Below are 26827 nucleotides of genomic sequence, written 5' to 3'. Positions count from 1 at the left end.
CTGAAGATAGCTATATTGATCTCCTATCTACTAAAGATAGTTATATTCATCTGCAATCTACTGGAGATAGCTACATTGATCTGCTATCTACTGAAGATAGCTATATTGATCTGCTATGATCTACTGACGATAGTTAGGCTCCTATATTGATCTGCTATCTACAGAGGATAGCTGTATTGATCTATATCTACTGAAGATAGCTATATATTAACCTGCTATTTGCTGCAAATAGCGATATTAATCTGCTATCTACTAAAAATAGCTATAGTGATCTGCTATCCACTGAAGATAGCTATATTGATCTGCTATCTACTGACGATAGTTAAGCTCCTGTATTGATCTGCTATCTACAGAGGATAGCTGTATTGATCTGCTATCTACTGGAGATAGCTATATTGATCTGCTATCTACTGGAGATAGCTATATTCATCTGCTATCTACTGAAGATAGCTATATATTAAGCTGCTATCTGCTGAAAATAGCGATATTAATCTGCTATCTACTAAAAATAGCTATAGTGATCTGCTATCTGCTGAAGATAGCTTTTTTCATCTGCAATCTACTGGTGATAGCTATATTGATCTGCTATCTACTAAAGATATCTATATATTAACCTACTATCTACTGAAGATAACTATATATTAATCTGCTATCTACTTATGATAGTTATATTGTCTGCTGTCTACTGAAGAAAACTTGGTCTGCTATCTACTGAAGATAATTATATTGAGCTACTGATACTGCAGATAGCTATAGTGATCTGCTATCTAATGAAGATAGCTATATTAACTTGCTATCTACTGAAGATAGCTTTATTAATCTGCTATCCACTGATACTGAAGATAGCTATATTGATCTGAAGGTAGCTATAGGCCTATTGATATGCTATCTACGGAAGATAGATAGGCCTACATTGATATGCTATCTACTGGAGATAGTTATATTGATCTGCTATCTACTGGTGATAGGGGTAGCCTATTGATCTACTATCTAGGCTATAAAATACTGAAGATTTTTCTGCTATGTAGGCCTACTGGAGATAGCTATATTGATCTGCTATCTATTGACGATAGTTAGTCACCTATGCCTATATTGATCTGCTATCTAGGCCTACTGAAAATAGCTATAGCCTATTGATATTCATCTGCTATCTACTGGAGATAGTTATATTGATCTGCTATCTACTGGAGATCGCTATATTGATCTGCTATCTACTGAAGATAGCTGTAGGCCTATATTAACCTGGTATCTAGGCCTACTGAAAATAGCTATAATCTGCTATCTACTGAAATAGCTATAGGCCTATTAATCTGCTATCTACTGGAGATAGCTAGGCCCTATATTGATCTGCTATCTACAGAAGATAGCTAGGCCTATGTCGATCTGCTATCTACTGACGATAGTTAGACCCTATATTGATCTGCTATCTCTATTGAAGATAGCTAGGTCTATGCCTATATTGATCTGCTATCTACAGACGATAGCTATAGCCTATATTAAACTGCTTTCTACTGAAGATAGTGATATTAATCTGCTATTAGGCCTAATGGGGAAGGGTTAAATAACGAGGTAAAGCTGAAATAACGAGGTAAAGTGAAAGAAATCCCACTGGCTATTTTGGCCGTTTAAATTGCTCTGGTTGGCCTACAACAAGACCTACAAACACAATAAATGTGGCTGATTCCATTTATGTAGGCCTATTACAAATATGCCAAAAAAATAACCCAATTTTATATTAAGCCTAGGGGCCTATAGGCTAGGCCTAAGATCATAGGGCCTACACTATGGCTGTGATCAAACTTGTGTGAACAAGGGTGTGTGAATAAGCGTGCTTGTTCAAATCGTGTTCGAATCAATGCAGGGAATTCAGAACCATAATTTAGACAAGTTTGAAAGCCTTGGTGTAAAAAATGTGGTGAAACCTCATACAAAAGTGTAAAAAGCAAAAGTCAGAAGTATAACGGCACTCCAGCCGGCAGCTCATGGGGGCAACTACCGGGTCGGTCCCCGTCTGAAGCCAATGTATCATGTGTATGCTCGCTCGACTACTCTCGCGTTAAACTCGGGTGCTGTGGTCTGAAATGACCCTGCAGTCCATTTTGCTTCGTAACTATACATTTAATTGTCCAGTCCTGCGTTTCAAGTTATGGTTGAAATAAAAACCCGTATTAAAACTTATTTTTAATTTCCAGGTTTCAAAATCAAAAATGGAGACCACAATAGACCAGTTTGGTGGGGAATTTCGCACAAATTTGGAGCGAAATTTTGTAATATTTTTTTGGCGTGATTCGTGTCTGGATTTGTGTGAGGAAAACTGTCGATTTTATCTTTATTTGAGCCAATCAAGCCAATCATTCGGCACATATATAATTTTGTTTTCACTTTTCATGAATATGTTATTGGTTTTATCCGACTGTACTTCTGATGAAAATAAAAGGCTGTATTTTGTGCCAATTGTCATTCAATTTCGGCAATGTTTACGTCCGAAATATCATTTCCTGGATGGTTGCGCACCACGTAGCCAGTGGCAATAGAAGTTCATGTATACAATACACAATATGTACGAAGGGGTTATACAGTCTCCTAACCAGATGTACACTCCATCGCCGTACATCCTGTACGGACGTCTATTACAAAATTGACGCTATTTGCGTAACATTGCTGTGTTAAAGAGATTGTGACATGTACAATTATCCCGAGATAAACATGTTATCCCGGGATAATTGTACATGTTAAAGAGATTGAACATGTACAGTTATCCCGAGATAAACATGTTATCCCGGGATAACATGATTATCTCGGGATAATTATCCGGGATAATATGATTATCCCGGATAACATGATTATCTCGGGATAATTATCCCGGATAACCTGATTATCCCGGATAACATGATTATCTCGGGATAATTATCCGGGATAATCTGATTATCCCGGATAACCTGATTATCTCGGATAATTATCCCGAGATAACATGATTATCCCGGATAACCTGATTATCTCGGGATAATTATCCCGGGATAACCTGATTATCTCGGGATAATTATCCCGGGATAACCTGATTATCTCGGGATAATTATCCCGAGATAACATGATTATCCCGGGATAACCTGATTATCTCGGGATAACCTGATTATCTCGGGATAACCTGATTATCTCGGGATAATTATCCCGGGATAACCTGATTATCCCGGGATAACCTGATTATCCCGGGATAACCTGATTATCTCGGGATAATTATCCTGAGATAACCTGATTATCTCGGGATAATTTTCAACAAAAATATTTGTTACATGTCACCCATGAGGCTCCGTAGTAATCTAATAATTAATTAAAGTATATGAGTTCAGTATACTTTGTAAATGATGCATTTTTCCCTTTAATGATCAATTGTCAATGCAACAGCTGCCTTGCCCATTTAGGCAAAGTTGCCCGATACGACAGCAAGAGTCGACGGAGATAGAGTAAGTAAGCATTCCAACAGCAACATTGAGAGTGGAAACTCCAACAAAAAATTAAGAAAATACTTTTAATATGGTGCCAATTATCTACTGATTTTTATTTAATTGTAATATCACAAACATTATGTTTATCATTTTGTGACCAACAATATTAACAAATGCTACTATAGTAAGAGAGAAACCAAAGTGTCTGAGGGTACTAGTTAAAATGTATATGTGGCATGCTGTAATTTGCTTCATGCATGCTTTTCTTAATAATGAGATGAAACTATTTCTTTATATTTTACAGTATTCTACACCTAACATTGACAAGGAGGGCTTATAATATGTCACCTTTACCCTTAGACAAAAAAAAATTCCTAATGTTGCTTGTTTCATTGCTAATCAACAATGATTATCAAAACATGATGGCGCCCCAAAGTTCTCACGAGATGGCGACTCCCATTGGTTCATGGGCCCTGCCAACAACAACAACTGCCCAACAATGACCCGACCTGGAAGAAATGGAATCATCCATTTTCTCAGCATGGATAAATGAGTTTTACCTTTGCTGCGCCTTGTAAAACTTAATTTTCGAAGCCTGTAAAGTATTTTCCAATGAATAGAGTGGTTATGATCACCATGGGCAAGTAATACCTTTTTACAGCTCATCCAAAGAAGAAGAAAGGATGAATCGGATGATTACATTTTCTGTCCTGCCTTTACCAAAAATATTTCTTCAGAAGGGCCAGACAACTCTTGTTTATTGAGAATTTGGAAAGAGCAATGATCTATTCTATGAAATCAAAATTCAATGCTCGCTGCTAGCGATTTGAGTTTTGATTTCAGCTTCCCAGACCAGCCTGCTGGGCAATGCATATGTTGCATGTGTATGAGCATAGCTTATAAAAGAAATTCTGGACTATGGTGTGAGCACCCATACATTAAGCTACATGTAAGCCATTCCAATCATTGATTGAGGTTTAGTGAAACTTGATGCAAAGACCTCTTCCTAATCTGTTATGTATTTAGGATTTATCTGTTATGTATTTAGGATTTAACAAATTTGAATTTCAAGAGGAAACTGAACAAATGGGAATTGACAATTAATGAAAAAATGTGGCCCCCACACAAAGGTGTGTTAATAACCAAGGTTTGTAAATACAAATAATATGCAATATGCAAATCAGCTCATTAATATTCATAAATATGCCAATAACATGACACAAAACTATACAGCGCATCAGGCCACCGTATCCAATCACCAAACCAAGTTTGAATTTGTTATGTGTTGAATTTGCTTCCGCTCAGAGAGCCAAACAAAGAAACAAATGATAACATAAGTTCCACATATGTGTAGGGCCAAAAATTGAAAGTGATCTTAACTTCTAAGTTAAATCCCTGATGAAAACCATGACATCAATGTCCATTGCATTACTAAAGCTTCAAATCAACAGAGGAACATGTATATGACAGGCTCAATATAAATGAAGGAAAAGAACCATCAAATTATAAACATAATGGAAATCTTACATTTTGTACAAGGAAAAAAACGGTAAAGAAAGGAATTTATATAAAAAGAGCAAGCTGGGGCAGCCCCTCCTTTGTATACATTTCATACAAGTTGTAAGTTGTATACCTATGGGCTGGCCTCAACATCTGCTCAATCCAATAGCATGTAGACTGACCTATATGTTCAAGTACGGTAAGATTAAAATTATAAACCACCTTGGAAACTCATGTTTACTATAATTGATCTCATGGTTCCCCGGGGGGGGGTACTCAGTACAAATGACCATACGGGGTCAATTTGTAAAAACTAAGACAATTTTGGGTAAATTCGGCCGAAAATTTTGGGTAAATTCGGCCGAAAATTTTGACTTTTGGTATATCAATGGGTCCAAACCGGGGGTTTGTTTCTGTGAACCCTAATTTTCACGAACCATCATCATTTATGAAATATTTTTAGTATGGTCAATTTTGGAGATAAGATGTGCATTTTGACCTTCCACAAAAGATAAATTTAACCCTATTACCATGATCACACATTTATATAATCTACTTCAATAGTCAGAAACATACATCACTAAAAAATTTATGGACCTATCACTCATTATTTTAGAGTGCCCATTTGATTAGGCCTACACTTTCTTTTGGTTTCTTTGTAAGAAAAGCTGATATCACCTTTACACATATTGAAAATGTGCCACTCATTATATGTGGTGAACTTGTGTTACACAAACTTGAGAAAACAAATCAAAGAAAATATGAATTTGAGACCAGGATTAACATGTAACTCAGCAAGCTAGTGTGGTCAATTTAAGCACTAATTTAATTACAAGACCTCTTTATGTATTCAGATGGACAAGCGTGTCCCACATTCTAGCTAGACGCGGTCAACTAGAAACAATTTCATCATTGCGATTTATTACGCTAAATCAATACTGCACACAATTATTATTTCAAGCTTATACTAAATGTGGATAGATTTAAAGTTCAGGTCACTCGCATAATAAATTAAATTAATGTTTAAATGTAATGAATCACAAAGTGATATCCAAAACCATTACTGGTATCCAAATTTTAATCTATCAAATGATACCAGTAGGGATTTTCAGGGGTATATTCAAATTTTTTTGTTCACTTTCAATTGTTTGTCTGAATGGGTATAACACATTTCCCAGGGGGTATTGTGATTTTTTCAAAAAATCTCCATTTTTGGTATTACCCTTTACGTAGACCTTGAAAGCATATATGTGACATGATCAAGGGGAATGAGTCACATGTCGACCCTGGTCGAAAATGAGTTTTACATAGGTTTCTAAAGAGGGCATTTAGAGCTTTCTGAAACTGAAAGCCCCATGTTGATACAAGTTTTCTTTGCAAAGTTACATCAATTTATCAATCACTGAAAACAATATAAAACAAAAGAATTTTAACACTTTCTTTGCCAATATCTCAAAATCAATATTAGCGACATCCGACTCATTTCCCATGATCGTGTCACATATCATTATCATAATGATAATGGTTAAATGTCTTTGTCTTTTGACAACATTCAGATGATTTCTACGATCTCAGACTCCCAGAAGGGTGCAGCAGATTCCGGGTGTATTGTATGAGTTCTGACAGCTAGTTACACCAATTGGTTTTAAAGTACCTGAAAAGTACCATTTTTGAGCTGCAATTGCTGCATTCGATCACTGCTGTTTTGTCTGCAATGCAAAATTGCTCTTTGCATGATGAAAAAATAAATAAATCACATCCATAATTGTTTAGTGTGCCCATACATTCAACAACACATCAAAACCAATGAACTGTTACTGACACCCCTTACCCATCCCCGATACCACTTGACCCACCCTGACAGCACTTAACCCACCCTGGTACCCCTTGACCCACCCAGATACTGCTTGATCCATCCTGATACCACTAGACCCACTCTGACACCACTTGATCCATTCTGTTACCATTTGACCCAAATACCACTTGACCTACACTGGATACCACTTGACCTACACTGGATACCACTTGACCCACCCTGATACTACTTGACCCACTCTGACACCACTGGAGCCATTCTGACACCACTTGATCCACCCTGCTACCACTTGACCCACCCTGCTACCACTTGACCCACCCTGTTACCCCTTGATCAACCCAGACACCACTAGACCCATTCTCACACCACTTGACCTGCTTTGATACCCCTTGACCAACTCTGACATGACTTGACCCACCCTAAGCACCATTTGATCCAACATGACACCACTTGCCTTACCCTGACACCACAATGTCCACCCTGACACCACTTAACAAACTGTGATAACCCTTAATCCACCCTGACACCACTTGACCCACCCTGATACCACTTGACCCTCTCTCAGACTCCTTGCAACACTTGACCCATCCTAAATACCACCTGACACCACTTGACTCACCCTGACACCACATGACCCACTGTGATACCACTTGATCCACTGGGATATCACTTGATCCACCCTGATACCACTTGACCTACCCTGGTACCCCTTTACCCACCCTGGCACCACTTGACATACCCTGATATGATGAACAAATCTGACACCACTTGACCCACTCTGTCACCATTTGTCCCACCTGACAATACTTGACCCACCTGACACTACTGGACACATCCTGATATCTCTTGCTCCACCCTGACACACCTTAACCCACTGACACCATTTGCCCCACCCTGACACCACTTGACCGACCTGACAACATTTGACCCGCCCTAAAATATTTGACCCACCTGACACCCCTGCCCACCCTGACACTACTTGACACAAATTGACACCACTTGACCCATCCTGATACCACTTGATCTACCCTGATACCACTTGATCTACCCTGACACCACTTGATCTACCCTGACACCACTTGACCCACCATGATAGCGCTTGACCCACACTGACACCACTTGACTCTCTCTGACACCCCTTGCAACACTTGCCGCACCCTAAACACCACCTGACAAGACTTGACCCAACATGATACCACTTGATTCACCCTAACACCACATGACCCACCCTGATACCACTTTACTGATTGTGATACCCACCCAGATACCACTTGACCCCACATAACTACAAATTAAAAGAATTTCTTTTCAGCTACCTTTACATCATGGATGTTCTGCTGACAATGAAAAAATAAACCGAGATCTTTAAACTAAAACGTTAGAATAGAAGCTGAGAGTTAGAGAGAGAGAGAGCACTGGAGTGGGTTTTGATTGGTGTTACATGAAAGGATAGGGTCAGAAATCAGGATTCACATGTTGAAACACTAGACACCTGAGCATACATTAGAGAAGAAAAAGCAGACGAAGTAGGAGACAAGGTTGCTCTGTCAGCAAGTAAAGTAAAAGTAATAAGTAGGGGTCCAAGTGAAGTGTCCGATATGGGATTTACTTGGAACCTTATTTAGACAAAGCAGGAGATGGGTGGATGGATGAATAAGAGAATACGATAGCGTCACATGGAAGTGAACAGCTCAGGACAGAATAAAATCATAAAATGGAAGATTCCCCGTCTTTCTGCAGTAGAGTGAAATAAGCTAGATAGCTCAGCTCCTTACCAAAGGCAGAGATTCCAATAAAACCCATTGTAAAAGTGGACCTACATCTCAATCATGCATGATGCATGTATTTGCCTTGCCCTTAACTCCTATACCTGTGCAATATAAGAAGGTGTGGACAGCGCAAACCATACATACCCAAGTAATTATACTGGACTAATCTTACAGGTCAAAGGTCATTTGATGCAGAAAAAGGACACTGCCACTGGAGAGCAGCCTGCATAATATGAGTCGTGATTACGCATATAGCTATATATAAAGGTCGACTTACCTGAAAATGACGTCACTTTGACAACAAAAAATTGGTGAGAAATTGGCAGCGTCGACACTTGGTCAACTATGATGTCACATGGCCTCAGATCGATGTGTCAAGTCTTCGGTCCATCGCACTTTATGCTCTGTCTAGTCCGTGGTGTTGCATGTTGCATCTGAGGCTGTGCCTATGCTATACTCAATTTGATGTGTTATGAGGCCCAGCTATTATAGCACCTTAAGTTTGGTTTTATCACATGCCCAGATCCACCTCACAGTGCTTACTTCAGTTTGTATACATTGGGCTATTCCACAGGGGGAGTATGAATTTCAAATGGAATGAACACATTAGCAGCTCCATTTGAATTTCATACATCCTCTGAGAAAGATTCAACCTGAATCTTCCACTGAGGGGGGATGTGTTTCAAATGGAGCTGCTAATATACTCATTCCATCTGAAATTCATACTCCCCCTGTGACAGATATTTCCAAAATCTTCCACAGGGGGAGTGTGGATTTTATATGGAATAGCCTATTGTATAATATACAAAATACATACAACTCCTGCAGGGAATCTTTATACAACCATTTTACAAGTATTCGCCGTAGAAGTGATGATGTAACGGGATTAATTACCATAACAATATATGAATACAATTTTTGAATATATCACCCTGCACTATGAGAAGGTTGCACTCATCACCTGTGATTGTCTGCAATCATTGATCAAATACAAAACTGCTCTTTTCCAAGATACTGATCATTCTATAGAATTATAATAATCCAGGTCTTTATCCCTGTTCTTTGACATCTGTGGTTCAATGCATAGGTACCGTGTAAACGTTGTAGCGCATGGCGATATAATCAAAAATGATATTCATCTATTAATAGCTATGGTAGTTACTCTGATTATTACATCACTTCTACGGTGAATTGGACACATTGATATGAATGTCCTACCTTGAACTCTGTACTCTCCATGATTTTGACTTCCATACGTGTGATCTCACCAAGCTGTGGTCTGCCCATATCCGCAATACGTTTATCTTCATGTGTCAATAGCTGGTCCTTTTCACTTGAGTAAGATTCAGAATCGCTACCTGTAAATATGAATAAAAAGAGAAGAAACAAAATTTAAGAATTTATCTTTCTGCATACTTTCACACAAATGATTATAATGATAGGGATGGGGGTCAAGAACTTTCCAAAATCTATGATACTTTGCTTTTAGAAACACCTTCCAAAAGGTCAAAAAAGGACATTGTCAACAAGAAGTAAAGGTCATACATCAGTTGTTCACCAGTATCACACCCCTGATGACGGAGTATGGTTACTCTGAAGTTATTCAGACAGATATGTGAGTGTTGAGAATAGTTTTAAACTTCTCTTTGATACAATGATCTAATTTTAACATTCTCAATGGTAAGCCATTGGCTTTGGTGTTGTTATCAAAATGTTCTATGTTGAACACTGCAATATCAGTATCTCATTATACAAAAAAGGTCCAAATTTTGAGAAGAAGGTCCACTTTTTATAAAATTGCCCCCCTCCTGGATAAAAGGAAGGTCCACTTTTTCAAAATCGGCACCACCCCAAAAAAAATGTCTGTGTACAGGACTGGTTCTACTTACAGCAATTTATACAAAACAAGTTTAAACACTGCTTTAGCAATATCAGATACGAACAACAGTTTCAAATCACTAATTGCAATACTGACATTATTTCTACATTGATCACCTGCAGAGGAAGTACTCCTACATTAATAATATTGGGCATTGTATTTGGAGGATTTAAGACCTTAATAAATTACAGGATTTCTTTCATGGCATCAAGTGAGCACATTAACTTACAGTCCTCATTCTTAATTTACAAATTTAAATACAATGACTTCAAATGTCAAAATCTGAGTTGACTGGGTAATATGAAACCAATATAGCTAACATTCATGTTAATAATGTCAAGTTGGTATTGTTTCACAATTTATTTCATATTAATGGCTGCTGGAAAACTCGAGATAGTGAAAAATCTTGACTATCAAAGATTATCCTGCGTTTTGCTGTTGATGTGTGCTGTGGATCATTTTAATGACTATTTTTGTTGTTCAAAATGGTTTTGTTCTCTTATTCAAATTTTTAGAATACATTAGGACTAATGTAGACAACTGCCCCATGCACATCCCACATCCATGCAGCATATGTATATTTTCTTTCTTAAATGCATACATTTAAATTAATAAGCTCGAGAAAAGTTGAAATGCTCAGAACTTTCAAAACACTTTTAAAACATTCTTCACCACATAATGAAATATTTTTGCTGATTTAAACTCTTTTATCAAAATGTGCCCTACAATGTGTACTCAATTCATATTTATTTATCATTACTTCAAATATCTACCCATCAATCACTTGTGTTGGTTAGTAGATCATCAAGTTTCAGAGTGTATTTATGCTATTGGTTTCATGAAAAAGTCAGTAAGGCATATAATAGTCAGGAAATACAAAAGTCATGAAAAGAAGAAAAATAAGCTTGAGCACAAACTCATCTCATAAGCCACTATCACCCAGTGTACAAGTCATATTAATCTGTTCTTAGTACAGAACACATTTGTAATTCACAGTGGCGCATCATTGGGTTATTCCATTTAAATTCCACACTACCCCTGTGGAAGATTTGTGAAACTGCCACAGGGGTAGTATGAATTTCAAATGGAATGAGCGCATTAAGCAGCTCCATTTGAATTTCATGCACCCTCTAAGAAAGATTCAACCTGAATCTTCCCCTGAGGGAGTGTGAGTTTCAAATGGAGCTGCTAATGTGTAAATTCCATTTGAAATTCATACTCCCTCTGTTGAAGATATTTCCAAAATCTTCCACAGGGGTAGTGTGGATTTTAAATGGAATAGCCCAATGCAGCCTCTATACCAACCTACTTGTACATCAAGAAACACCTACAAACATGTCAACATTAATCACAGGATGCTATAGTCCTTACACCACCCACATCTTTATCCAACACTCAAACATGTTCAGCTGTCCCTCTTAGATGTAACCACACAGCATTTATTATCTAAAAGCAGTGATGAATTTTATCGGAAATTGCTGAGAAAAGTCATTTCTCCTCCTACATGAAACAAATCTGCTTCTGCAGCCTGTAATCCATTTCAATGATGTACGCTTTATCCATTGTGAATTAGTGAAAAACGAGATGTTTCAATACACTTTTCAAATTGTGGGCCAAAATAAATCAGTTGGCATGCTAGATATCACCAGGTGCTAGATAAGTTGTGCACCTCCGGCCTACTCCAAATTCCAGAAAAATTGAGTAACTAGCTTTTAAAATGACATTTTCATTGAGGACAGAATAAATATTTTAATGGATGCAATTACAATGTATAATTCTTTAATAATCTACTGCCCATTATTCAAAATCACAAATCTGATTCGTCCCAAGTACATCACATGCAGACATATTATTTGCAAAAATGTGCAGCGATTGCATCTGAAATGCAATAAAGCGTAACACATTCTATGCAGAACTTTTTTTTCACAATTATGCATCTGCATTTTCCCATACACTTAGTTATGCTGTGGATACACATGTGATCTGGGCCTCATGGAAGAACAGAGGATACCTTAAAACATCCACTGAATGAGTAACCCAGGCAAAAGAAGAAATAAAACAAACGAACAAATCTACCTTGATAAATATTTTGGCAAAAAAGATGTTTTCTCTTTTAATCGCACTATGTTGCAATTTTTATACTTGTCCAAAAAGTAGCGTGTTTTCTGTGTTTGTTTCTATGTACCTATGTATACAAGCAGACAGGCGCATCGCAAGCGTGATGCCCATGACCGCCTTACTTTTTTGCACTGTTTTGAACTATTTTGCAGCTTTTTTGCGTCAACATTTCCGACTTTGGCCTGAGTAGATCAGATCAGGTCAAATATGAAACTATTTGATACTTCTATTAAACATAAGCACTTACACAGTACTATAAACAGTAAAGGCCTATCAAATTTAATCTTTTCGACAGTGGAGTAACATGTACTGTAAGCTCCTTTCTCCAATTAAGTACTCTTCTGAAGCACTTAATGTTATACAATCACAAGAGAGATCAGAGACAAGGTTTTAAACAGATTTAATGGGTTAACCATCTCTGAAGGTAAACACACACTCCCAACACACAAATTATGTTAATATTGCATGTGACTTAATTTGTAGCAGCAACTTTGCAGGTCAACTATAGGTTAACAATTTGCATTTCACATGAGATGTGTATCACTCCCGGGGGTTCACTCGGGATATTATTTGGTACGCATGCTCATCACTAAAACGTTGAAAAGGGTTGAATTTCGACCTGCTGGCACTGACGACGTCTTTTAAGGAAAATAGGTACTTTTTAAGGGTAATTTATAGGGTTGAAATTTCAACCCTGGCGACCGGCATCTTTGACGTTAAGGTTCACTTGTTTGCAGAGTGTTTGTCATCTGATTTTCCAGTCTGATTTATCCATTTATAAAAAAGTATTACACTAAAAAAAAAATGAGTTAATTTTTGTTTGACATATTGAATATTTTCTTTAAGTAACATGTATCCCTTCAGGACTATAATGAAGATTTAGGAAATTGTGGCTATACCATCAAGAATTGGGGTGGCATATGTTATAAATAAAAAGTTACAAAGTATTCAAACATTGGTGATATCAACCTCGCTTGCGTGCAACAGCCCTGTATCCCTTTAACATTACATATATTTTAAATCAAAGAAAAGGACAAAAGATATGTCAAATATAGGCCTAATGATGATTTAACCCTCAAGTTATGTTCATCTCCAGTAGCCAGCCTATATAACAACATCATCCATGCTCTCGTCAAAATATGATTATAGGCATGTAGAGTTCTCTGTTGAATTCTATCTCGAGCACAGTTGGGTTTTATAGTACCCAGAAGCAATGCAGACACATTGTTATTTAGTGTGAAGTCACACCATGGACATGTGTATTCATGAGACATACACCTCAACACCCACTCTCATATATCAGTAGACATGGAGGCAGGCAGTTCAAGGTGCACTCATTGCATCTTTCTAAGTAGTAAATATTCAATAATGTTAAAGGATAGCCAGGTGTATTGTGGTGATCAAAATCCTTTATCATTTGAAGAATACTATCATTGGCAGAAAGCAGCAAATACTATCATATTAAGTAGAGAGCAAATAATATCATCTTCAGTAGACAGCACTAAATACTATCATCAGTAGAAAGCACTAAATACTATCATCAGTAAATAGCACTAAATACTATCATCAGTAGAAAGCAACAAATATTATCATCAGTAGATAGCAAATAATACTGTCTTCAGTAGATAGCACTAAATACTATCATCAGTAGAAAGCAGCAAATACTATCATCAGTGGATAGCAAATAATACTGTCTTCAGTAGATAGCACTAAATACTATCATCAGTAGAAAGCAGCAAATACTATCGTCAGTGGATAGCAAATAATACTGTCTTCAGTAGATATCACTAAATACTATCATCAGTAGAAAGCAGCAAATACTATCATCAGTGCAGTGGGTAGCAAATAATACCATCTTCAGTAGATAGCAAATAATACCACCTTCAGTAGATAGTACTAAATAATATCACTATAGCAACAAATATTATCACTAGGAGAAAGCAACAAAATACTATCATCAATAAATAGCAAATAATACCATCTTCAGTAGATAGTACTATCATCAGTAGATAGCAATTAATAATATCATCAGTATATTGTATATAAATACTATCAATAAATGTTGTCATCAATAGAAAATACTACATGTAGGCTTGCATTTTTGGTATGGCTTGAATAACAAAATAGGAAAAAAATGCACAAACCCAGCCACATTAAATCCAGAACTTGCAGCAATATTATTGTTGTCTAAGAGTCTAAAAACATCATTATGTTTAAGATTGGCTTTGACATTATTCTCTATCAGGTACAAAAAAGGTTTTTGTGCAGAGGTACTACACTGACAACACATGTAATCCCAAATGAACAAGTGTCAAACTCTACTGATGATAGCAATTATTGCTATTTACTAATTGTAACATTTTTGCTATCTGCTGAAGATAACATTTATTGAAAGTATATTTACTGCTATCTGCTGAAGATGATATTATTGCTATCCGCTGATGATAGTATTTATTGCCATCTACAAATAACATCATTTATTACTATCTACTGTTTGTAACATATTTACTCTCTACTGAAGATAGTGTTATTTTCTATTGATGATAACATTCATTTATAGTATTTATTTATTATCTACTGATGATATCATTTATTGTTATACGCAATGAATAGTACTTCAAAATAGTACTGCATGTATTTACAGATAGCAGCACACCCACATCGCAGTCTATACAGCATAAAATAACATTGAACCTCTACTGATAATATCATTTATTACTATCCACTGTTTGTGACAAAATATTCTCTAGTCAATGTCGACAGACGACAACACAAACATGGCAGAGTATTAAAGTAAGCTTAAGTGGCTGCTACTGCTGGAGACCATGATTTCAGCTGTTTCAATGAATATCAAGTAATGGAATTTATTGCCAGTTCTAACAGAGGAATATTTATTGTATTCAGTCAGACCAACAACCCCTATAGTTGTGAAGGATAGTGGTAATGTGGAGCATGTGTTCTCATATAAATATCTTGGCACCATGAGTGATGATAAACTTAACTGGAATACACATGAGGATTGTTTGAACTTCTTTAATGTTGAGGTGAATTATTGCTTTGTTTCATGATTCCGTTATTGAAAGTATATGGAGATATTTTTATGTTGGGGAGGGAATGTTGCAAGAGGGGAGAGGGAAAAATTGATAGAATATTCAACAACTCTTCCTATACCTTTGTACAGGAGCCAAGCGTTGTTAACTGGTGATGAATCCACAGTACAGTAGCATATATGTAGGTTTTGCGTTACGCGTGTGCATGTAACATACATCATGCCTGGAACGTAAACACTCTCTTGTGTTGGAGGTAGCGGCTAAACATTACCGCTTTTTAAGTTTTATTGCTGATATTAACAGAGAAATCACCAATCTTCTTGTAAGGTTGAGTGGCAATGACAAACGAATGAAAGAATCATGTGAATTATATGATCTTTAACTTATTTTCGTTGTTGAAAGGGATTCAATCATGTTTCACCGTTATTCATCACCGATTAACAACTCGCGTCTGGCGCATCTGCGTGGTTTACAGCTGCCCTCGCAAAGTAAACCATGCAGACGACGCGGACACATTGTTGTTAATCGGTGATGAACAACGGTGAAACATGATTGAATCCCAATGTGAAGCTGGAAGGACCATAGGTGTATCACTGCAGGACTTCAAAGCTGTCTATACTGATCTGTTGAATAGGAGCTTGGTGTGATGGATGACTGGTCATCCACTCCACAGCCGTTTCTCATTTCAGCTGATTCTGAGATCTGGCCGTTTGCTCTTGTCCTTTGATTGACTGAGCGGTATCTCACCTCCTTCATTCCGCAGGCTATCAGACTTCATAACTCTAATTACCAATGGGGCACTGTTCTTAGATGTAATTGAGGGGTTAAGTACTGTCTGCTGTTTAGGTATTTTGTGGTAATACTTGTGTATTTATGTATGTGTAAATTTATTTTGTATAAGCTCATGAGTGACATTTCTGCTGTGGATCTAATAGAGTATTACTTGACTTGATTTGACTTAAGAGTCAGATTCAGAGCGACACTGACATGGCAAGCTTGTTAATTTATTGTTATCTGCTGATAATTGTATTTATTGCCATCTACTGATAATATGATTTAATGCTATCTACTGATCATAATATGTTTTGCTATCTACTGAAGATAGTATTATTTTCTATTGATAACATTTATTGAAAGTATTTATTTTTAGTATCTACTAATAATATCATTTACTGCTATCTACTGAAGATAGCATTATTTTCTATTGATGGTAACATTTACTAGCTACTGATGATATTATTTAATGCTATATCTACTGAAGATAGTGCAATATCATTTATTGCTATCTACTAAAGATAGCATTATTTTCTACTGATGGTAACATTTACTAGCTACTGATGATATTATTTAATGATATCTACTGAAGATAGTGCAATATAATTTATTGCTATCTACTAAAGATAGCATTATTTTCTATTGATGGTAACATTTACTAGCTACTGATGATATTATTTAATGCTATCTACTGAAGATAGTGCAATATAATTTATTGCTATCTACTGAAGATAGCATTATTTTCTATTGATGGTAACATTTACTAGCTACTGACGATATTATTTAATGATATCTACTGAAGATAGTGCAATATAATTTATTGCTATCTACTGAAGATAGCATTATTTTCTATTGATGGTAACATTTACTAGCTATTGATGATATTATTTAATGATATCTACTGACAATAGTGCTGTGCTGACAAATATGTATTAGACATTCTTAACAAATTATCACATTTTTGTATGAGTGATATAAAACAAATTTTGTGCAATGATAGAAATATAATCATAAGGTGACTGACTTGTGAATCGGAACAATCCATCTTAATGCTTTCATCCAAAAATTTAAATGCTATCATTGGCCAACTCAAAACAGTAAATCCAGATGATCACTTCGATATTTGTGACACGATCAAGGGAAATGAGTCGGATGTCGCTAATATTGTTTTTGAGATATTGGCAAAGAAAGCCTTAAAATTCTTTTGTTTTATATTGTTTTCAACGGTTGATAAATTGACTTAACCTTGTAAAGAAAAGTCGTATCAACATAGGGTTTTCAGTTTCTGAATGCTCTAAATGTCCTCTATGGAAAAATATGGAAAACTCATTTTTGACCATGGTCGGCATGTGACTCATCTCTCTTGATCATGTCACATTTAATCTTTAATTTAGCTATCACTAGCAAATTTATGCTACCATCAGTAGTCATCAGCAGAGATACTGGTTCATCAGTAGAAAGGAAACATTATGCTATTAACTATAAAATTAATATCATATAAATAGTATTATAAGTACATACAAGCTGTATCAAAATGATTGGTCCCATTAGTTTCCATTGATAATGGATGGGTCTGACACACAAAAATACAACACATGATTTATAGATAAATTTTATAACAAATCATAAACTGTATATTCTAGCTTATTCTGGACATTTCAAGAGTATCCAATGTTAGATTTGGAAGATGCAGGCTGTTCAATAAACATCAAAATTGATGGGTACCAATCATTTTGATACATCCTGTATATATCAAGTATGCTATCAACAGCACATAGCAAACAAATGATATCATCAGAAGGTAATAAATTTGTTTTGAACACTCCATGGTTCATTCAATCATTACTTTTGAGAACTGCGCTCACAACTTGTTAATAAATGAGGCAGAACAACTGACATTTGAAAAATACTTCTAGAGACCTTTTATACTATACCTGATAGTATGGGTTCTAAAAATAACCTTATGTACAGCATGGTGGTAGGCTGATAATACTATATTGAAATTATCGCTACATATAATCCCAAACTACTTTGATGATAGTAAGTACTCTCAACCTATGATGCACACTCTGGATAAAATGACACCCATCCATATCATTTGATATTTGCTTGACAATAGCACTTTACTCACCTATCATCAGTGAGCCTGAAATTAAATTAAGATGGAATGAAATAGTGTAAAATTGGAAAAAGGAGCCCTTAAATCTCCTATGATAGCTTATGTCCCTCAGAAATTGCCTGTATTTCACATGACCTCTTCCAACTAATAAGATTATGCCAGAGGTAGATAAATTTACTCAACCTTATTACCTGAGGCTCTTTAATTCTTCACCTACGGCCTATAGTTACGTTTGTACCTTATTTTGAAAATTGCAAGATTTTCTAGATATTCTAGAAAGGATACTTTAGAAATCACTCTACAAATACTATGAAAGCTAATTTTATAATCCATCTTTATTATGCTTGCGCTTCGCTTAATTTCCAAATGTTTGGCAACTTTTTGACCAGCTCTAATTACAGCAATCAAAGGGTTAAAAGAAGTACGAGACACTTACAGAGCAAGTAAATGTCTATTTAATATGGTCCTGGTGCAAAATTTGCAAGTATACAAAGGTCTTGACCTTTTAACACATGGCATATCACATGTTGATGATCCAAGAAAGGGGTTTTGCAGCATATAAGATAATGACTGGATTAGTAAATCAACTGGCCTGGCTTCATCAACATAACACAGCAGGATAAGGCTCAATTTTAGGTCCTCGTTTGTTTATTTTATTTGTTAATTGTTTACTTGATGCTGTAGATTGTAAAATAGTTATGTATGCTGGCGATACAACTAATCAAGTGTCTTTGGGGCAATTTAGAGTTAAATGATGATTTTGCCCAAATTGTGTAACAAATTATCTATTACATTTTCCATTATGTTTATTTGCATAATGCTTTATAAGATTTATGCATAATGCTTTATAAGATTTATGCATAAACATTATTAATTTGGTAAAAGATGTATGAGTGTGTATGAGGGCCTGCTTAGAAAGCAGTCACAGAATGCAGTCTTACCCTCAATAAAGATCGATCAGAAAAATAAATAAAATAATATCAACCAAGCCTGTGCTATCTTCCTGTGACAGCATTCGACCTTTTGCTATCATCTGGTGATTGTACGTAGTGATTGAACGTGTACAGAAAACACTTAATTTCAAAATATGATTAATTGCTGAGCATTGTAGATTGTTTGTTTGTTTGTTTGTTTGTTTTTAATTTTTATTTTTTGCTGTAGTTTTTTGTTGTTTTCTATTTGGTAACTTTATGTTAAAGGGGATGGCTACCTCTGGCCTTGCAGCCATTTCCTCCATGATTCTTTGATGGTGTTTTAATGTACGGTAATGATATTTTTGTGCATATTTTGTAATTTTTATGTGAATTGTGGAAATAAATAAATGAATGAATGAAGAATGAATGAATGAAATTATCCAACTTCTACTTATTTCTTCATTCAATAAAACAGTTTTGTTATACTATATTCATAACACCTTACACTGAACTATTCACTGAAAATATAAGACAAAACATATTTAATGTACACCTTAGAGACTGTAACATGTCTATTAATATACTAAAATGAACAAAATAATCTCTTAACACACTCACAGCTTGGTCTAGTTCCAGTAATAGCCTTTCAAAGGTTACAAAATAAATGATTCACCTACCAGTTTTCCTGACAGTTTACATTATTACATCTATCCAAATACAAGTCACTTTCCCGTGAATAGAAAAGCTGATAACACACGATAACGTATATAGCTAGGTCTACAAATTACGTGACATGATTTATCTTGAACCCCTAAAGTGTTTTTATGTTGCCAACCTAATTAAGTGTCATCTTCTGCTGATAGCATATATAAGCTCATATTATAAATGCACATTTCTTTGAAACGGGTATTTATTTATCATTGATAGCACTTTCTGTCACACAATTGCATGGTTGGATGGCATATTAGACATGCTTCCTTTCTACTCGACTATATTTGTGTTATTCTAATCTGCTATCTGTTTAAGGGGGTACTACAACCCTTGTCAATTTTGTGCCCATTTGTTCATTTTTCTCAAAAATGCTAGCGCATTCGTGACAAGTAAGATATGTATATTATAGGGGCAAGGACTACAACTTCTGCACTGAAAATTCAGCAACTCTAGGCAATTGATCAAATATTGGTTTTCCCTCATTTTTGCCTATAAGTCCACAACTGTTGTCTGTGTTGAAATAAAATTTCCAGTGCAGTAGTTGTAGTCCTTGCCCCTATAATATACATATCTTACTTGTCACCAATGCGCTATAATTTTTGAGAAAAATGCAAAAATAGGCCCAAAATTGGGCAGGGGTGTAGTACCCCCTTAAGGCCAGTGGGATGGCTGGCAGGAGCCAATTTTTGGCAGTAGCTTAGCCATTTAACTAAAACCATGCAGTATGCACACTTCATAATCAAAAATAAAGACCCCTTTTCAGGATTTGTGCAAATTTACTGTATCCTTTTGTTTGTAATTTTGGTTGTTGAAAACATCCAAAAGAGGATCATATATCCACATTAAAGAAAACATTGAAATACTCTACATGGATGTTTATGGCAAATAGAGGTTCTTTTCATGATCAACATTTGATGTGTAGAGTACCCTTTTACAACCTCCCATACCTTTAGGGTCAAATCTTTGTTTTCTAAGATAAAATGACAGGGTAGATTCTTATAATATGAAAAACTGAATTTGAACCGGAGTCCATTTAAGTTGTGCTCTGCATGTATTACATACATTTCCAGGAGCAATTTACATTATTACGGTAACGCTAATAGGAGGTACAATCTAAAGGGGCAAAATTGGCTGTGACAGAATATGCCATTTTAAAAAGATGCAGCCCCCCCCCCCCCCACCCAGGATAAATATCATTTTAGCAAAGTTTTTCATGGTGGCACTGGGGTGAATGACCTTCACTTGTAGAAATTAAAAAACAAAACAAAAAAAAACCACTGAGTTATATGAACAATATTAGATAGGAAGGAAATCATTGTGTAACCCAATTCATATTAAGTAGCATGAGGCATCTCAAGTAAAGGTACACCATATTACAAAGTAAACATTTCACTCAAAATTTATGACAACATATAGATCAAAATAGAAAGCTAGAATACAAGATTTCATATTGAATGCCTAGAGCCACTTCTAGATTTGACTAATATGGTTAGCCTTTTGCACTCGGGTATTTCCTACCAATGGAAATACAATTTGTCTTTTTTTTTGGCTTACATTTTTAAGTAAACATTTTGTTGAATATTGAATTTATACAATCAACATTGAAAGTACATGACATAAAATAAAACTTGGAAATACAATTCCGGCTTTGCTGGTCTTAATGATAAAATACAGCCTTATGCCAGGCTTTTTATAGCTTGTACTTGAATTGGATTTTGGTATCTATTCCATTAAGGCATACACAGCATCGTCATTTTAAGTACCTCACATAGTGAAATCGATGCAATTCAACAGAACAAAAATTCAACAAATGGGGCTATTTCCTGGATGAGATATGTTACACGATCTCCTGGATTCCAGAAACATGAGCAGTGACAATTTGTGCAGTTATGAGGCACTAGGGTATCCATGGGATTTCCTTTCACTCAAGGCTGACATCACTATGTAGTAAGCACTTTACAAGAATTTGTATCATTAATATGAAAAGCAGGTGAAAAGTAACAGTAGTATTTACTGTTTAAAAAAAATACTTGGAGCATAATTTTCTGATCAGCAAACGGGTGATATTGGAATTGATGCAAAACTGATGGAAAACTAACATTTTACACAACAATATGGACAAACAAGTCACCTTTTTTGCTTCTTTGTACATCTGATACTGTTTTAAGAATACTGTTTGCAACAATAGTGAAAACTTGTCCATGAATGGCTTCAATTACAAGCTACAAATGACATTGAGGAGGCGCATGTACGATCAATGTGTGTTACCCACCATGACCTACGGCGCTGAAACCTGGTCGACAACTAAAGATCTGGAACATAAACTCACCACGACACAACGAGCCATGGAAAGACGTATGCTGAACATAACTATACGCGACAAAATCAGAAACAGTGACATAAGAAATAAAACTGGAGTCAAAGACATCATGGAAAGGATCGGTGAAGCAAAATGGAGATGGGCAGGACATGTGGCAAGAAAAACGACAACAGATGGACAAAAAGAGTCACCGAGTGGCAACCAAGAACAGGAAAGCGTGAGAAGAGGAAGGCAAAGACGAAGATGGCGAGACGACTTAACAGCATATAGAGGCACCACATGGGCAAGGGATGCAAGACAGACAGAAATGGAAGATTCTTGAAGAGGGCTTCATACTACAGAGGATGAAACAGCCTAGGTGAGGTGAGGTGAGGCTTCAATTGGGGTTTCATTTCACCAATTTTGGCTTTTCCAAACTACAAATGTACACACCAATAGTATCAAAATGGCCCACCAAATGGCTTCAATTGGGCCTTCATTTTGTAAAGGTTCTCACTTCTCAAGGTGGCACATCCCCTTCAGACACACCCTGCATCGCTACTACCTTTATTTATAGTTAAAAATTGGAAAATATATATTGTACATTGTATACGCCATTTCTGGGGACAGATATTTTCACAGTTTCAAGTATTACTGACAATTAATGTAAAATGTGTGAATGCTGGCATCTATATCCGCACGTACACATATTGATCCACAAAATTAAGCCACAGTGAAAATTCCAGCCTATACGGTATTCATTACAGGCGATTCAAGTAAAGTCCTTCTATACTGATCTTACAATTCACAGAATAGCTTTTAGTTTTTCTCAATAAGCTTAATCATTAATGTATGGGCAGGGACATATGTAAATTACATATTACAGGTAGCTTAGCTGTGCATGCGCCAATAGCTGCACTGGTCTTTACAGGCATTCAAAATGTCACCTAAAAACGAACATAGATCCCCCATCATGCATGTGAAAATAAGTTCATGTCTTACAAATTCTGTATACCCATGCCCTCCTGTGCCCCTATCTTTGCTATAAGGAGAGTAGCTCATGGCTTCAATTGATCCCTTCAATGTAAGTATAGTCTGCACTCAAAGCTCTGTCTGCCAGGTTTCTTAAATTACACTCTCTCATTTCTCTCTCACTGCAAATTCTAGAAAAATAATGTCACTCTCATGTCACTTTTTGCTACTTTTATGAGAAAATTACCCACTATTATCTTGCATGCCCAGCCCAGATAGATCAATGTGAAGATTCATGAATGTCTGTTGAACTTAATTCATTCAATGAGCTAGGGTCTTACTAATAAAAATGGTATACAAAATATATCGTCACTTTGCTACGATAATTGCCCATGTCAATTTTTGTAATTTTGAGAACAAGTACAAAATATGGTTAAAGTATGCATCAGTTACATAATCACAAGAATCATTTCTGATTATTCCTTTTAATTGGGCTTATTAACATTTGTTTGTGTGCATAGATTGGTGAATACAACATAACAACGGCGCTTAATATAGCGCAATACCAAAAATATGAACATTGCACTTTACAAACAAATACAAATATAACAACAGCAAAATACATTAGAAAATATGTTTAAGACCCTTTTTGAAAGATTCAACTGTGAGAGAAGTCCGTAGTGTAGCCGGTAACTGGTAACAAATGTTTAATGCATGTTTGAATCATTTTTGTACTTGTTCTCAAAATTACAAAAAAATGACTTAGGCAATTATCGTAGCAGGGTGACGATATGAAATCAAAGTAGACACCTTTAAACAGTACTTGATGACAGCAAACGTGAGAAAAGGGCTGTAACAATATGACCCAATCAATCCATATAAAACAGTGCAACCTTGCACATTAGTTTACAACAGGGACATTGATCCTCAGGCTATGTTCAAGTCTGCATAATGTAAGCAAGCATCTAACCTTTTATGTTGAAATGCACGACAAACACGTTTCAAACAATTTTAAAGAAAAAATAAACCAAAATTTTTCATTTCTATTAGCATCAGTTATAAAATACACTGAAATGAGTACAAAAATGTCAAGTATTGGTTCATATTGTGACAGTAGTATATGGAAACTATATAACTTCATAACGAAAGCTTACGAAGGCAGAAGCCATCCGGCATATAATTGCATTCAGATGCTAACATAACTACTCTGCCCGAACAATCCACTTTTTTGAGTGCAAGAAAAGTATTATCCAACACAAAATTGAATCGCTGTAATGTTGAGTATAAACAATTCAGCTGTAACAGTCTAAAATTTTGCACTTATAACTACTTCTTGCGGGAGTAAGAGGAGGATTGATTTTACAATTTGTTTTCTATATATAGGCTATACACATTTTCTGCTGGATAAAGTAATGCTCTACATGTAGTAGAAAGCAAGATAAAACATCACATTTGAAAGACGTCACTACCCAACATGGTGCTCTTTGTTGGACCATAATAAGAACTATACATGTATTTTCAATAGACTGTCAGAATTTAAATTACGATAGTAGTCTATGAAAACATTCAAGAAGTGATTTGACCCCACTGGGTACACATACGAAACAAACATAATTTTAAAATATGTGACACAATCTGGTCCATGGAAGCTCATGGAGGCCAAAGGAGGCATTTTTAAAAGTTACAAATGTACTATAATTAGTACCTTATACAAGCATCAGGCTATCATATACTGAAAACACCAAAGGTCTAGCATACTTGGTTCTCAAGTTATGAAGTTTTGTGATGTCTATTTTCTTATGTATTTCTTATATTTTTAAATCATATTTTTGCCTTTATCTCCATTTCAAATTTGCAGCCTTTGGCCTCCATGGACCAGATTGTGTCACATACAGCCATATACTAATGTGACCCTCCATGAAAGAATTTTAAAAGCATATGTAGCTATCATCTTACTCTGTAAATATCTGTTTCTTGGACTTCAATGCATTACAAAATATCTAGGATCAGACAACCATGTGTCTGGCTTTCATGGGCGTGTGCAGGATTTGTTACATGCGGGGGCTGAATGTAAATCGCTTATGCCACTAAGTATATTGCATCGCGCTTATGCGCGACGTAGGGAGTGTCTGAGGGGGATGTGCCCCCCTCAGAAGTGAGAAACTTTTGCAAAATGAAGGACCAATTGAAACCATTTGGTGGACTATTTTGGTATTATTATTGTGCACAATTTGAGTTTGAAAAAGGCGAAAATTGGTGAAAAGAAGCTATTAAAAGCCATTCGTGGACAAGTCCTCACTATTATTAACTGTATAAATTATTACTGTAAACATTAAGTGTCGGGTGTCTAAAGTAGAAACCAAAAGTGCGAAAGCAGGGGGGTGTCCGAGCAGTGTTCGAATTTAGGAAAAATAAATGGTTGTCCCACGGACAACCAGATTACAATTTCTGGTTGTCCGTCGTAGTTTTTGGTTGTCCGTAGGCCTACAAATGTGACTTTTGGCTAGATTTAGGGTTGTCCGGCGGACAACCGAATCAGTATTTTTGGTTGTCCGGCGACTTTTTTAGTTGTCCCGGGCAACCGGACAACCAAAATTTCGAACGCTGTGTCCGAGGGAGGCTGTGCCCCCCTCAGAAGTGAGAAACTTTTGCAAACTGAAGGCCCAATTGAAGCCATTTGGTGGACCATTCTGGCACTATTATTGTGTACAATTTTAGTTTGAAAAATCTGAAAATGGGTTAAATGAAGACCCAAATTGAAGCCATTCGTGGACAAATTTTCACTATTATTGTATAAGTTATTGCTTTTAGTGTTGGGTGAAGCGAAAAGGGGAATTTGTTTATCCATATACACACTGTGTGTTAGCACAGGGGAGTTGGAAAAATTTGCAAAATGAAGGTCCAATTGAAGCCATTTGGTGCATCATTTTTACACTTTCTTTAAGCATGTTAAGGGTCTAGAATAGAGATTTGATTATTTATGTTCACCCAGACATGTTACACACAGCACATTATGTTTCCTTTTCCTTTACTTCTTCCTTTCTTTCCTTTTCTTTCTTCGTTTCTTTCTTTTCTTTTCTTTCTTCCTTTCTTTCTCCTCTTCTTTTTTTTTTTTTTTTTTTTTCCTGCGGGGGGCTGAAGCCCCCAAAGCCCCCCCCCCTGGACACGCTAGTGGCTTTGGTACAGGTGATAATTCAAACCTTATAATACCTTAGACGACAAAAAAACCCTGTTCTATGGGCCTGACCGACCCGCATTTTAAGAAATTGGGACAACATATTTCCTGTACATGTACATATTATGCAAGCCCAATTATATGTAGATTTTTTTCACTGTCCCTATTTTGAGTCTGTACCCTTTGCACCCTGGCTATGCCAATGTTGACCTAATGACTACAGCCCTGATGCCAATGTCTTAACTGCTGCCTCTCTGCCCTTCTCCCTAGAGCTTTCTTCCCTCCATC

The 26827-nt window shown here is 36.1% G+C and overlaps 1 protein-coding gene across 1 annotated transcript in view; it reads right to left on the bottom strand.

The window, feature by feature from the left end:
* The window catches only part of LOC140153384 (sodium/calcium exchanger 1-like), a 220775-nt gene that overhangs the window by 32753 nt on the left and 161195 nt on the right, over nucleotides 1–26827 (bottom strand). The window contains 1 exon segment of the mRNA XM_072176124.1: nucleotides 9747–9886. Within this exon segment, the coding sequence (XP_072032225.1) occupies nucleotides 9747–9886 (140 nt within the window).

The sequence above is a fragment of the Amphiura filiformis genome, chromosome 5, assembly GCF_039555335.1.
Source record: "Amphiura filiformis chromosome 5, Afil_fr2py, whole genome shotgun sequence".
NCBI lineage: Eukaryota > Metazoa > Echinodermata > Ophiuroidea > Amphilepidida > Amphiuridae > Amphiura > Amphiura filiformis.
Note: the sequence above shows the minus strand (reverse complement) of the source record. Positions and strands in the feature narration are given on the sequence as shown.